Raw genomic sequence first — 14863 nt, 5'->3', positions numbered from 1 at the left:
TAACTTCCCTTAGTAAGCGCTCCCATATATTCTGTAGTTTCATTTTGTATCAGTTGTCAGAGTTTCACTTTTCATTTAAGTGTGTAATCATTTATTAATTTCAGCCTCCTATATCAGGCTAAACTCCACGAGGTCAGGGGCCACAAGCGTTCACTGTACCTCTGTGTCCCCAAGATATAACCGTCACTCGTTCACTCAGAGTCTAGCAGAGCGCCTGGAGCACAACAGAGACTCAGTGACAATGAATGAGAGCGCAGGAGACAGGGGTTTAGAGGGAGCCGCCCATGCAAGCAGCTCCTGCCCAGGAGAAGGGACTACCTCCCTCGCAGAGGGCCGGCCACGCCCCCTGACGTCACGGGGCCGGGACTTCCGGCCACTAAAGTTTAACAGTCGAGGCGGGAGCCGGAAGCCCAGCGCCGGAGCGGGCCGGGCGCGGTGCCCACTTGTACCGCGGCGGAGAGGTGAGGTCTCGGAGGGCTCGGGGTCAGCGGGCCACTACCCACCGTGTGCTTGCAGCCCGCCCGAACCCCGCCCGCCCTCCGGCCATCTCACTGGGCGAGTCGAAGGCACTTGGGCGCCATGTGCCCCGGCCTGTCTGGTGTTGCGGGCCGTTGCCAGGCAGGCAGGGGCGCGGCAGCACGTTTGGCGCCGAAGTGCCCCGGCGGCGGGTGCGGGAGCCGCGGACCCGGATCGCACACCTCCGCCCGAGAGGTCGCCCGTGTCCGTTAGGGTGGGGTGGCGGCCCTGTGGAGTGTGCTTCCTCCGGAAAGTTTGCCCCTTCTCCGCAAGTTTGTCTCGCTTTTCATAAACCTCTCAAATACGACTCTTTTAGCAGGCACTTTGAATGCATTTTACAGGAAGCTCAGTTGAGCAGTTCTCCTGCGTGTAAAATGCACTTTTGACGAGGAAAAGTTGGAGAACTTTTGTTTAATTTGATGTTGTGGAATTGTTTCATTTAGCCGCTATCCGCAACTCCCGGGCCATCTGTTATCGCTTGTCTCCTGACAGCTCTGCTCTCTGTGGATCCTCGTTGAAAGGCTGATGTAATGCTTATCCCTTAAATGTGTTCAGTTCTCAGAAGACTGCGAGGTTGGTGGGGCAGAGGGGCCCCTTCCCCCTTCCACTGCCAGAGAAGGGAACGGACCTTAAATGACTCTGCCAAAGTCACTGTCACCTAACTCTGGGGCAGATCGCTTGAACCTGGGTTTTCTGACTAAAGTGATCTTTCCAGTAGTCCACACTGGTCAACAGGAATGGTGTAAAATTATTGAAGAGAAATCTTTCAGTTGTGTTTATTTAGAGATCGTCTTTCCTGCACTGCATTGTTCCTTGAGTAGAGAACCAAGAGGGCACACGTTAAGGCACTAAATCCAAGCCCTGTGTGTCTGCATCTCAGCAGGTGACTGATGTAGTAGCACTGCATTTATCTCATGAATGAAGCACAATGCATCACATGAACGAATTTTCTGGTTGCCAAAGTTAGCCTTTTTTTATAAGCACCTAAAATTTTTCTTTTGTGTCAAGAATGAAAGCATTCTATGATTTATTATAACACTCTGAAATGGGGTATGCTGACCATAAGTGTGATATTTTGTTGATGACTTGGGGATCTATCTGTAGAATCAGTAAGTCTGTGCTGTACTCTTACACTGCCCCCACTAGGAAGGTCTGGTGGGCTGTGTATTTCTGTGCCTCCACCCTTCCCTTTTCTCCCCTGGACTTCTGAGCATTTGTATCCTGACCTGTTTTCTGTTACTACTTTACACTTTAAAGTGTCTGCCTGGAGCAGCTTCCCTGCCTTCTGTTTGTGGTTTGGGAAATCACTTTGTTATAATTATGTGTTTGAATTATATACTGTGAATAAATAATGAGTTAGGGTATTGTGGACCAAGTAAGTGCATTTCCTTTAACTGTATTTGTGAATTTGGGAGGTGTTTGGAAAAACTGGGGTGACTGGATTCTGACGCCCCTGGAGTGTTACAGTTTGCTATACTTTTTTTTTTTTTAAAGTCACCTATCCGACAGTTTACTTGTTGAGTACCTACTGTGTGCCAGGAACATTTCAAGACCCCAGTATTAAACAAGTCCTTCCCCTCAGGGATCTTTGTTTCGTTCAAGTCTGGGGAGGAAAATATGAGAATAGATAAGAATTTCAGATAGCAATAAATGCCATGAAAAAATGAAATGGAGTAATGGGATAGAGGGTTACTGGGAAGGTGCTGCTTTAGCCATGGTGGTTAGGGAAGGCCTTTCTGAAGAGGAGACAGTTGAGCTCAACAGTTGAGTTGAGATGTGAGTTGAGGAGATGGCTATGAGAAATCTTTGGAAAGATCATAAGTAGAGGGGGCAGCAAATGCAAAGACACTAAGGTGACAACAACCTCAGCTTGTTGCAGGAAACAGAAACAAGTTGTGTCTGGAGCCTGGTGAACCTGGGGAAGAGTGGTAGAAAAGGTAACCTGGGGCCAGGCCATGTAAGGCATGTGAAAGATGTTGTATTTGATTATAATTGCTGTGAGGAGTCATTGGACAGGTCAGGGGGAGAATGTGATCTTCACATTTTAAAAAGATCACTCTAACTGCTTTTGGTCTGTGTACCATATGGGACAAAGGTGGACTAATACAGCCTTTTTTTTTTTTGGCCAACTCTCAATTGTTTTTAAAATATGTTTTAAATTATTTGTAGGTGCAGTCATGCAGGAAAACCTCAGATTTGCTTCATCGGGAGATGATATTAAAATATGGGATGGTTCATCTATGACTTTGGTGGATAAGTTCAACCCACACACATCATCAAATGGAGTTAGCTCAGTGTGTTGGAGCAGCAATAGTATCCTTTTTTTTTTTTTTAACTTTTTTCTATTTTTGGTAACCGTTTCTTACTAGGCTAAAAAAAAAAAAGGTAAATGAAACTTTTGGATGGATGTGATCCATGATGAGAAATGTATTTTGCATTGCTACCAAAGATAGATAAATAGTTTAATAAACAGTACATCATGTGAATGCACTCTGACATTCTCTTAAATTTCATTTTAAAACATTTCCATTGCAACCCACTACATTGGGAAAAACAAAACAAAACAAAACACAAAAAACCCACCTCAGGTACCAGAATCTAGACCACAGAATTAATTATATTGTCAACAATGTGTTACCGAATCTAATGGAATAATGTAGTGGTGGGGGAAAATCCCAGAAGGTTTTGGAAAGAGCTCTTGCAATCTGCATGTGGGTGTTTGTGTATCTGGTCTGGAAGTGAAAGGCAGAAATAAAGCAGAAGCAAAGGTTAATAGGGAACAGTTAAAAAAATTGTCCAACATCCCCATATTGCTGATGTACTCATTAATTTCTCCTCCTTTCAATCTGTGATAAAAATAAGCTCATTTCTTAAACAGAGTGAAATTGTCTACACTGAATTTTCCTAAGCTTTTTATGTTTCTTGTTCACACCTTCTCTGTCTTAGTGAACTCCTAAATGTGGATAAAATAAATGAGGGAGTGAAATCAAGGTTTCTTAATCTTGGCACTATTAACATTTTTTGGGCTGGTTAATTCCTTGTTTTAGGCGCTTTCCTGTGCATTGTAGGATATTTAGAATTTCCCTGGCTTCTACCCAGTAGATGCCAGTAGTCCCACAGTTAGAACAACCCAAAATGTTTCCAGACATTGCCATAGTTCACCTGGGAGGTAAAATCACCCATGGTTGAGAACCAATGCTGTAAACAAAGTACTCATCACTTTTTGTATGATAATGTTCTATATGCTTGGTATATTAGAAATTATCATTATTTTGTGTAATTTGTAGTATACTCATAATGTTTTAAAATTGTTTTAACCTATGTCAGATCTTGTCAGAACCATACTATTAATTTCATCTGCTTCCTGATTAAAGTGAAAATATCAAAGCTTTAAAATATGACTGATTCATGAGCAAAAAATATTAGAAGTTTTCATGCCCAGCCTAATTTATTCTTGCAAATATATAACAAAAATGATGTATTTTTTATTGAAGTTATCAGGAAATGGTGAGGTGCCAGGGAGATTAGTTCTCTTTTGGTTCTTTGGTCCTGTGGGTATGTTCCTCTCTTTCTCTTGACTTTTTAAGGCTGTAAGAGAAATAAAAAGAGTAACTATATTACCCTCTCATATTATCTTTCTTCATTCCTTTTTAAGGAAACAAGGAATAGACACAGAAGAAGAAGCAAGGAAAGGGGAGTGATTTCTTTTTCTTAGTAGTATAATACTTAGGTGGACATGATTTTGTTTGAATCATGTGTCATAAAATTAAAATCTATGGTTTGTTCACAAAATATCTGAATGTTATGTAAACATTCAAAAGTAATATAGTTAGGATTCTTAGTGTCTAGTTAGCCTTTTTCCATAGCTTCTATTCTCAGACTTTCCTTGCTAAAAAGCATATATTTTAACTTCTAGTATTTTAATTTGTTATTGACTCAAAATCAGACTCTTATTCTTGATTATTTTATTGTATTTAATTACTTTAGTTTTAAAATACTTCTTTTGTGTTTACTGGTTGTTCCATTTATGATTTAGGTAAAATAATTTTAAATTAAAATGAATTTAAATTAAAATTTAAAATAAATATAAAATAAAATTTTCTATAACATAAACAGTGACTGTTTTTATTTTTATTTGCGATATTAACTACATTGTTCATTCTTAATACATTTAACATTGAATCAATCAGAAAATTCCAGTCCTGAGAAAATATCAGGCTTTGTTATTTTAGAGGGAAAATAGAAAACCAGTGGGGGTTTTTATTTCTTTCCTTAAATTGATACCAAGCACTGAGTTATTAATATCTTGAACAGTTTTATAAATGAAATGTCTGATTTATATTTGCTGATGCTGCTTTTATCATGCTTTCATTTTTGAAGGATAAAATTAGATCTTCTGGCCTTGTCTTTGAAAATGGAGTAATATTTCACATGGATTAAATAGCTTTCAAGTATAGCAAAGCCAGAAAGGATAGTTCTTCCCTGTACTGTTAGTAAAGAGAATTAGTCTTAGTAATTAGTAACTTGAGCCAGTTTTGAAAGCTAATGTATAAGCTATATTCATTTGTGCATTTTCTCAGTGTCCTTGCTTTTATCATCTAAACACTTTTATTAATAGTCTTCTGCTAGAGATGCTTATGAATTGTTTGATGCTCCATAACTCTTCATTTAGATAACTTTCTAGTGACGGCATCTTCCATTGGCGACAAGATAGTTGTTTCAAGTTGCAAGTGTAAACCTGTTCCACTTTTAGAGTTAGCTGAAGGGGTAAGTTTAACTGATTTTTTTTTTTTTCCAACCTTTTAAATTGCTGGTTCTGCTTGGGTGGTGATTGCTTATTTATCCTGGTTCTTGTAACTAAATATGCAGAAGTTTAAAAGCATTCTTATTCCAAACTGAAAATAAATACAGTAACACTTAAAGGTGAAGTAGCTGTGCTTCTTTGTCTGAAACACCTTTAGGTAAATAATGTTGGATCCTAGGGTTGCCTTCAAGGGCATCTTGTTAACCAGGTCCTTGCTTTCCCCATTTCCCTTCTGTTGGTTGGTCCCTGGTATTGCTGTCTTTTTCTAGTACCAAATCCCACTCAAGTCACATACTTAGAGCTGGGGGGCATCTATTGTCATCCTATGTTGAACTGACCATATGAACCCATATATGAGCCCTTACTGACCTTAGGCTGTGAACCATCAGCAGAAGACCCTTATCTGATGGTAGCCCTCTGCTACAGCTTCTGCCCACTAGGTACTGAGGGGCCTGAGCCTCTCCCTGGCTCTCCTTGAATAGGATGGCTTTGTCAAAATGAGCTTCGGTTGCAGAGCCTTTAAGTGAAGCTCTTGCTGCACGTGGTTTCCTTATGCCTTTGCTTTATGTTAAACCCTCTGATAGAGGATAATGCTGGCTGTCTCATTTCCAATTACATGTTCTCCTTGAAAGTTATTTCTTTTTTCAATAAGATAAGGTCTAAATAAAAAGCTACAAGTAGTTGTTAGCTTCTTCTTTTTTAGTTTCCAAAGCGTTTATAGCAGGTTCTAAATCATTATGAGTTGTCATGATTTTAAACAGGGAGAGAGGTGGTAGCCCAATTAGAAAGAAAACAACAGGACAATAGATCATGAGCTCATCTAATTTAAAGAGAAGTTATGATTTGTATTGGCCCCTTCCTAAAGGTCACTGGTGTGATTGGCCTGTGAGCCTCAGTTCCAGCCCATGGATGTTGGAGGTTAGGGCAGAGAGAATGTCTGCCGGGCACTCTGTCTATTCTGAGTTAAGTAAAAGTGTTTTATAAAAGGCAGATTGCACTCTTCAAGAACAGGAAAAATATCTTAGTCATCTTTTGATCTTCAGATCCTGTGAGATGGATAGGATAGTAAACATTTGTTCAACTAAATACCAACACCAAAACAATTTTGATTTCTACCCTTACTACTCTGAGTGAATATGTCTATAGATATATACATGCTACTTTTATACATTCTACCCTAGAATCAGTTTGGGAACTTAAAAAATGTGTGTGTGTGTGTGTGTGTGTGTGTGTTTGTATAACAAATGATATTCATAAGCATGACATAATTCTAAGGATTTGGGGAATTTTCCATGTTAGTTGCTATAATTCTTAGTCTTTTTTCCCATAGTTAAGAAATCATATCAGAGTGCAGGTGAATGGAAGAGTGGCCATTTTAGATATAATTTTGAATTTGCTTTAATTAACTTATAGGAAGTAAATGTATTGCCAACTTTGGTTCTTCAACCTTTATTACTGATTTATTATAATACAGATTGTAACATATTAGTGTGTTGATAACCTCCCCTTCATAGGCCTCAAGTCCTTTTACTCATGTGCCATTTGAGGCAGTAGACCTTTCCTACTTGGGAAAATATGATTTGATCCCACTTATCTTAAAGTTATTTTTATAGTGGCACTTTATTTCATATTTGTGTTCTTTGATTTTGCATTTTACCTGTTTAAAGTAGACAGTTTGGTATTAACTATATTATAATGGCTATGATAGGCTACTAAATAACCTAGAGATTTGGCTACATGTTGTTTTTAGATTTAAAAAATTACACATTGCCTTGTGTCTTGGGACACAGGATTCTGATAATAACCACACAGTTCTCATGAATTATTTAAGTTCATTAGCTACATTAATAATATATTAACATACAAAAAGCATCTATCATCAGAGTAAGATTTTTCTCTGAGTATAGGTTTTGCTCTGAGCCTTTAAGAATAATTTCTGAGTTGTTTTTGACTTTTAGAATCCCAGTATATCAGTCTTCGATGAAAGTCGTCCTTGTCTAGTTTCTTTAAAGGTTATTTTGACAGTTCTTAGCAAACTGCCCTGGTTTGCAGAGATAACCAGGTTCTAAATCTTACTAGTCTGTTTTGACCAAAGTCAATTCCTGATATATTGTGCCTATATGAGAATTATAGCAACTATACTGAAACATTGACGTAATGTGCATACATGTGTTAGTTGGTACTCGAGTCAAAATTCAGAGCTACAAGCAAATGGGTAATCCAGTGGGGGAGGGGGAGAGGGCCACCGCTACCTTTTTAAGAATCTAGTGCTCTTCTGAGCAGGGTATGTTTTTTGAGATACATCGACTCTCAAGGTAAGAACAGTAGATCTAGTCCTTACTTCTTACTTCCCAGATGAAAAAACTAAGGTGCAGAAGGTGAGATGACTTGCCTAAACTTTACTTTTAGCTTACCTTTTAACTATGCGATAAAATGTCTCCTTTGGAATTCATTTCTCTAATTTTTTTCATGGCATTCAACTAAAGATTAGAACACTTAATATGACTACGCAGTCATCTGTAAGCTAAATAGGAAACAACGTGCAGTATTGTATTCTGTGTAGCCTAGTTATTGATGGCACCACCAGATAGATGACCCTCATTGTGAGAAGAACTTAATGATGATGACCTCTGTATTTTTAACCATTTATTCTAGAAATATTTATTGAGCATGAATATGGTCTTTGCTCTAATGAAGCTGATATTCTGGTGGGAAATAGACAATAAGCTTGTAAACAAAAAATACCCAGATAGTGATAAGTTGTATGCAGACAAATAAAGTTTGTGGTAACAATATATATTAGGTGACCAATGGAGGTCTCCTAAAGAGGAGCCATTTAAGTTGAAATCTATTGATCAGAAGAAACCATCCAGCCAAGGTTTGGGGAAGTCAACTTTTTAGGCAAGGAGAATAGTCATGAAGAAGCCTTGCAGCAAATACACTTACAATGTTTATAAGGAATGGAAAGAAGTTCAGCTTGGCTGGAGAATTAGTAGGTGAGGAAGAAGGCAGGAGATGAGATAGGCGAGGAGAGATGAATAGGGCCTCCAAAGCCAGGTTAATGAGTTTGGAGTTTATTCTAGGTGTTTTTGGAAGCCATTGAAGGTTTTTAAATAGGGAGAGACATGATCTGATTTACATTCTTTAAAGATCATTCTTATAGAGGATGGAATGTAGGGAAGTAGAGGTGAAAGCAGGAAAACTGGTTAAAAAGCTGCTGTTGTGGCCCCAGCAGGATTTAGATTAGGCTACAAGTAGTAGTGATAGAGAAAGTTGGGCCCATGTGGGATTTATTTCAGGTTTGATGTTAAGAGGACTTTCTGATAGATTGTGGGGGAGGGAAAAGAGGAATCAAGGATAATTTTGGATTTTTATTTTGAGAAATTGGTTGGATGGTATCTTTACAGAGATGTGAGAGAGTGTGAGGTCAGAGTTTGATTGCATGTTTGAGACCTGGGCTTCTTGGGGAGAGATTTCCTGCAAGACTCTGGGCAAATCTCTTGACTTTTTTTGTAAAACTTTCCCCATCTATAAAATGAGGGGCCTAATCTAGAAATTCCTTAAAGTCCTTTCTAGCATTAGCATGTTCTATGCTAGGGAGAGATTTTAATTTAAGATATTCTGTGGAAGTACAAGAACATGTTTTAAGGGGGGCCATTAAGGGCAAGTAAACCCTGATGGGGGCCAAGGCTTGCTACCCTCAGCACCCCAGGTGTTTCCTAAGTTTCCTCTATCACTTCTATTCTATGGAAAGAGAACTGGAATCTTTTTTATTTCCTTGAAGCCTTTTTGAACCACTTATAAGCTATATTATTTACATGTGAAAAGATGATGAGAGGTGAATCTTTAGCATAAATATTAGCCTGTTTATGGCATTTAATTCAACAGATATTTATAAAGTACCTGCTAAGTGTTGGATGAAACCTGAAAGTCAGCTTTGGGCTCTATTAAATTAAAATGACATTTTTTTTTCTTTTACTAGCAAAAGCAGACATGTGTCAATTTAAATTCCACATCTATGTATTTGGTAAGCGGAGGCCTAAATAAAACTGTTAATATTTGGGATTTAAAATCAAAAAGAGTTCATCGATCTCTTAAGGTAAGCAACTTTTTTTTTTTTTTAATCCTGACAAATGAATGTCTCACATGCGTTTAGAGTAGTTACCAAACTTCTTTTAATTTTGAACTTTTATAATAAAAACTAGATGCTTCAGGTTTGAAGTGAGACTTGCTAGGAAAAATAAAGATGCTATTAGGCCAAAAATTTTTTTAATCTTATTTTTGCTTCCGTGTGTATCACTAATACATATTATTGGTGTTTAAAACATTTTCCTTACTTTTCCATTTAGTCCTATTCTTGTTTAAATGAGCTCCTTCTTTCATTTTTTTCTGAAGTATGGTTTGTTGTCATAAGGGATTGTTTAAATGCACTTTGGAAAAATGAGAGAGGTTTTGGGATGACAGTCAGTATTCAATCCATTAATCAGATCAGGGATTTGGCTTCTCAGTTCTCTAGGATATTTGGCTACTATTAGGTACTATTGTTTATATTATGTGTGTAGGTATTAGCTAAGCTTTGAAGAATCTTTCCTCTAAAATTGGAAAAATGTGGAAAAAATGGATAATTGAAAAGTTGCCAATAATGAGAATAGTTAACATTTACTGAATTCTTTGATGTTGTAGCCACTGGGCTTAAAATATGTTTACTCTTTATCTCAACAATGCTGCAAATGAAGTATTATTCTTGTGTACAATGAAGAAATTGAGGCTCAAAGATGTTAAAACACTTGTTTAATGTCAAACAACTAGTAAGTAGGAAAGACAAGATGCAAACCCGGATATTTGTTGTTTAATCTTTGAACTTATGAAGTACTTGAGATAATTCTATTTAGAGGAATATCCTACCATGGACAGGGAGTATCTTACATGGATAGTGGAGTATCCTGGCTTCACTACTTAGCAGTTAATATATGCTTGGGTTGGTTTCTTAACTTTCCTGTGCCTCATGCTCCTCGTCTATAAAATGGGGGTGGTGACATTGCCTCTCATAATTGTTGTGAGGATTAAATGTTTAGTTCCTAGCACTAGTAAGTACTCAACAAATGGAAGGAGCTGCTATTATCTCAAACATGTCTTGTTCATTCTGGCTTTTGGGCTTTTGTTTATTCCATTTTGGAATGTCTGTGTTTTTCCCCCCTCCCCTAATCCATCTCTTATCCTTTCTTTATGATTGAACTCAAACTTTATGTCTTCCATAGAGCTTCTTCTGTGAAACAGTTTACAGTGATAGATCTTTCCTTTCCTCTGATGTTTTGTCTCTAACAGTCATTTTGCATTTGCTCTGCCATTTTCATGTTAAACATCCTCTCTTGTCAAGTGAACTGTAATACTCTGTGTGCAGGAACTCTCATAATCAACTTTCAGTAAATGTTACTTGCCAGTGGAAGTGATTTCTTTTAGATAGATATAATGCCATTTAGAAAATTACCTTTCTGTACTGTCTCTTTGAAAACTTTCAGAGTGCTGGCCATTATTATAATTATTAAAAAGGAATCTCTGTTGCTGAGAAGACTTGATGATCAGATGGTCTCCTACTCATTTGAGTAAATTTTTTTTTTTTTTTTTAGGTTATTCGAGGAAAATGTTAAAATAAATATTAGAATGACAGATACATAATATTTGATATTTACAAAAACATGAAAATGGAGTGTTCAAATGAAGGTTATGTGACACTGTACTTAATTTCTCTCTTTTAGGATCATAAAGATGAAGTAACTTGTGTAACATATAATTGGAATGATTGCTATGTTGCTTCTGGGTCTCTGAGTGGTGAAATTATTTTGCACAGTGTAACCACTAATTTATCTAGTACTCCTTTTGGCCATGGTAATAACCAGGTACAGTATGGGTTTATTCAGAATAAAGTTAATATGATAGATTTTGTGCTGTCTTACATAAAACAATGAGTTTACATTTTTTAAGTTATAAAATGTTTTAAATTTGTAGTTAACTTGCTTGAAAACTTACACCTTGCTTATATTTACAGAATTTAAAAATGTTCAGATAACAAGCTCATTCATACTAGATTATGGTGCTTACGTGAGTTCGATTATACTGTTGTATAGTTGCATCCTACTAGAATGTAATTATATATTACAAAATACAAATATAGGTTAAGTCAAAAGCATGGATTTTAATCTTTCTGTGTCATTGTTACAGAATTGTTGCATAGTTCCAACTGTCAGCTGTAAGAGATATTTATTTTCAGAAATTTTCTGTAGTAGACATGGGGTAATTGAGTGTGTTGGAGCACAAGGTAATTGAAGTTTTGGTTTTTTTTTTTAAGTATGTGATTAGTAAAGTATCAATATGCATACATTTCAAGTTAATTAAAAGACTAGAGAAATTTTTATAAAGGAAAATTGGTTGGTCAAATTTTTTTCTTTTATAAAAAACTTGTCTATTAAAAATTCTTAAAAGAATAAATTAGCTTTTCAAGGAATCCAACTCTTAACTCAGTTTCCATAAAATTCTCCACAAAAATTTCCATTAAGGTGCAACTTCTTCTGCTCCTTATTTTTTAATGCAATTATTATTGGAGAAGATATGAGAGATCTTTATTTTTGGGAAGCAGTTTTTTAAATCACTTCGATAGTATTGATGTAGAGTTTAAGAAAAATATAATGGATATTAAAATGTATGGAAAATAGTCTCTTTTCTCAAGTTTTATATGAATTGGGAGGGGAATAAAAAAGATATATACATATAAATGGTATTATGGGAGGTTGATACATAATAGTCTTATGGTGATTTAGAACAGTTCAGAGAAAAAAATGCATGATTGGGAATAAAATAGGGAAAATTGAAGAAGGGAGAATTTCTGTTGGGCCTAAGAGTTAATTGATTTTTGTCATTTTTTATTATCAGAATATAAACTGACCCTATTTACCAGTTATTTGATTCTAACTTGTATTAGGGTGTGCTCCTCACATTCCCACATGATAGTTGGAACCATGTCTTGTTTCCTTGTCCTCAAACTGTTGTCCAGTTTAGTGCCTTACATGGAATTCATGCTCACTAAATATATGAATGGATGACAAAGAATTTAATAGGATAATTAAGAAGTTTAGAAGATTGGTATTTTATATGGAGGAAATCACATGAACAGAAACATGGAGAAAGGAAAGTGCAATTTAGATAGGGACTAGTATGAGAAAAGATTGGAAAGGGGTTAAGTATGGCCATAGTGTCTATGTGGGACTTTCAATGCCAGACTAAAGATTTTATTTTTATTTTATAAGGCATTTAGGCAATTAATCAGAGTTTTGTAATTGAATGTCAGAATAATAGAATCCTTGAACTGTAAAAAAATCCTTAAAGGTAGTTTCACTTGCTGAATTTTGTAGATGAGGATAAGTGATTTGCCATAGAAATGAGTTTTAGTATGTATTAATACTGTCATAAAATCAGGAAATTGTATTTTGTTTTTGCAATTTCTTTTGTGTTTATTTGTATTTTGATAATGCAGGCATAAGGTCTAAACCAATAGGCTTTGGAGCTATTGTGAAAAATTGTATCTAGTGTTTAGAGGAAATAGAGTAATTTTCTCTTTTTTTGCATATCAGAAGCATACAAATTTAGGTTGATAAATTCTGGACTGACTTTTCAGTAACATACAATTTAGGTCAAGAATAAGCATATTACTTCGGTGCTTTCTCATTAAAACCAGACATGAAAACAATAGATTGAGTTATAGGCTTTGGCCTAGTTATGTGTAAAGACTGGAATTTTTTTAAAAAATTGATGTATAACTTTGTTTTAGTTTGCCTGAGCTGCTACCACAAATATCATGCAATGGGTTGTCTTAAACAATGGTAATGTATTGTCTTATGATTTTGGAGGCTGGAAGACTTGCTTTCTCCATGAAGACTAGCATTTTGGTATTGGCTCCTGACAATCTTTGAGATTTCTTGGCCTTTTATCATATGGTGATGTCCTCTCCCTTCTCTTAGCTTCTGTGGCTTCCTAATTCTCTTTATAAAGCCTCTAGTAATCTGGATTAAGAATCATCCTTCTTCAGTTGGGCCACGCCTCAACTAAAAATAACATCTTCAATGGATCCTATTTACAGTGGGTTCACACCCACAGGAATATGAATTAAGTTTAAGAACATGTCTACCACAGACTTGTATAATAAAGTACACATGTCTTAAGTATACAGTTTGCTGAATTTTTATATGCATATACTTGTGTAACTAACCAGGATCAAGATATAGAACATTTCCAGCACACCAAAGAACTCTCTCCTTCCCTTTCCAGTCAATACTCCATATTTCATAAAAGGAATCATATGTTTCTGGGTTTTTTTAGTTGTCACAATGTCTATAAGCTTACTCACTTTGTTGCATGGAATGGTAATTCATACTGTCTTAATACTATGTGGTGTTCCATTATGTGACTGTCCCAGAGTTTATCTATTCTATTGTTTCTAATCATTAGCTATTATGAATAAAGCTACCATGAATGGTTTTTGTACAAGTCTTTTTTTTTTTTTTTTTTTTTAATGTGAATGTGTTTTTGTTTCTCTTGAGTAAATACCAAGAGGTGGATTACTGGGCCTTAGGGTAGGCATACGGTTTTACTTTATTACAAATTGGCAAACAGTTTTCTGAAGTGCTTGTGCTTTACATTTCCATCAGCAGAATGTGTAAGATCCAGTTGTTAATTATTTTTGCTAATACTTGGTATTGTCTCTCTTTTTGTAATTTTTGGTAGGTGTGTAGTGGTATCTCATGGTTTTAATTTTCATTTCCCTGTGATGAATGATGTTGAGCACATTTTCATATGCTTTTTATATGCCCTCTTTTGTGAAGTAACTGTTTTTTTTTTAATCTTCATTTTATTGAGATATATTCACATACCACGCAGTCATACAAAACAAATCGTACATTCGATTGTTCACAGTACCATTACATAGTTGTACATTCATCACCTAAATCAATCCCTGACACCGTCATTAGCACACACACAAAAGTAACAAGAATAATAATTAAAGTGAAAAAGAGCAATTGAAGTAAAAAAGAACACTGGGTACCTTTGTCTGTTTGTTTGTTTGTTTGTTTCCTTCCCCTATTTTTCTGCTCATCCATCCATAAACTAGACAAAGTGGAGTGTGGTCCTTATGGCTTTCCCAATCCCATTGTCACCCCTCATAAGCTACATTTTTATACAATTGTCTTTGAGATTCATGGGTTTTGGGTTGTAGTTTGATAGTTTCAGGTATCTACCACCAGCTACCCCAATTCTTTAGAACCTAAAAAGGGTTGTCTAAATTGTGCGTAAGAGTGCCCCCCAGAGTGACCTCTCGGCTCCTTTTGGAATCTCTCTGCCACTGAAGCTTATTTCATTTCCTTTCACATCCCCCTTTTGGTCAAGAAGATGTTCTCTGTCCCACGATGACAGGTCTACATTCCTCCCCGGGAGTCATATTCCACGTTGCCAGGGAGATTCACTCCCCTGGGTGTCTGATCCCACGTAGGGGGG

General features: G+C 36.4%; 1 protein-coding gene across 2 annotated transcripts in view; it reads left to right on the top strand.

The window, feature by feature from the left end:
- Window positions 1-375: 375 nt before the first annotated feature.
- Window positions 376-14863, top strand: part of NEDD1 (NEDD1 gamma-tubulin ring complex targeting factor) — a 65693-nt gene continuing 51205 nt past the window's right edge. For both annotated transcript variants that reach the window (XR_005218471.1, XM_037847191.1), the window contains exons 1-5: window positions 376-461; window positions 2686-2829; window positions 5189-5283; window positions 9303-9419; window positions 11077-11217. Coding sequence is in view for 1 of the 2 variants with exons in the window: in XM_037847191.1 (XP_037703119.1) it covers window positions 2694-2829; window positions 5189-5283; window positions 9303-9419; window positions 11077-11217 (489 nt within the window). In the remaining variant the exon portion in view is untranslated. The remainder of the gene's footprint in view (window positions 462-2685; window positions 2830-5188; window positions 5284-9302; window positions 9420-11076; window positions 11218-14863) is intronic.

This window comes from Choloepus didactylus, chromosome 8 (genome assembly GCF_015220235.1).
Source record: "Choloepus didactylus isolate mChoDid1 chromosome 8, mChoDid1.pri, whole genome shotgun sequence".
Taxonomy (NCBI): Eukaryota; Metazoa; Chordata; class Mammalia; order Pilosa; family Megalonychidae; genus Choloepus; species Choloepus didactylus.
This window is presented reverse-complemented; position numbering and strand designations above follow the sequence as displayed.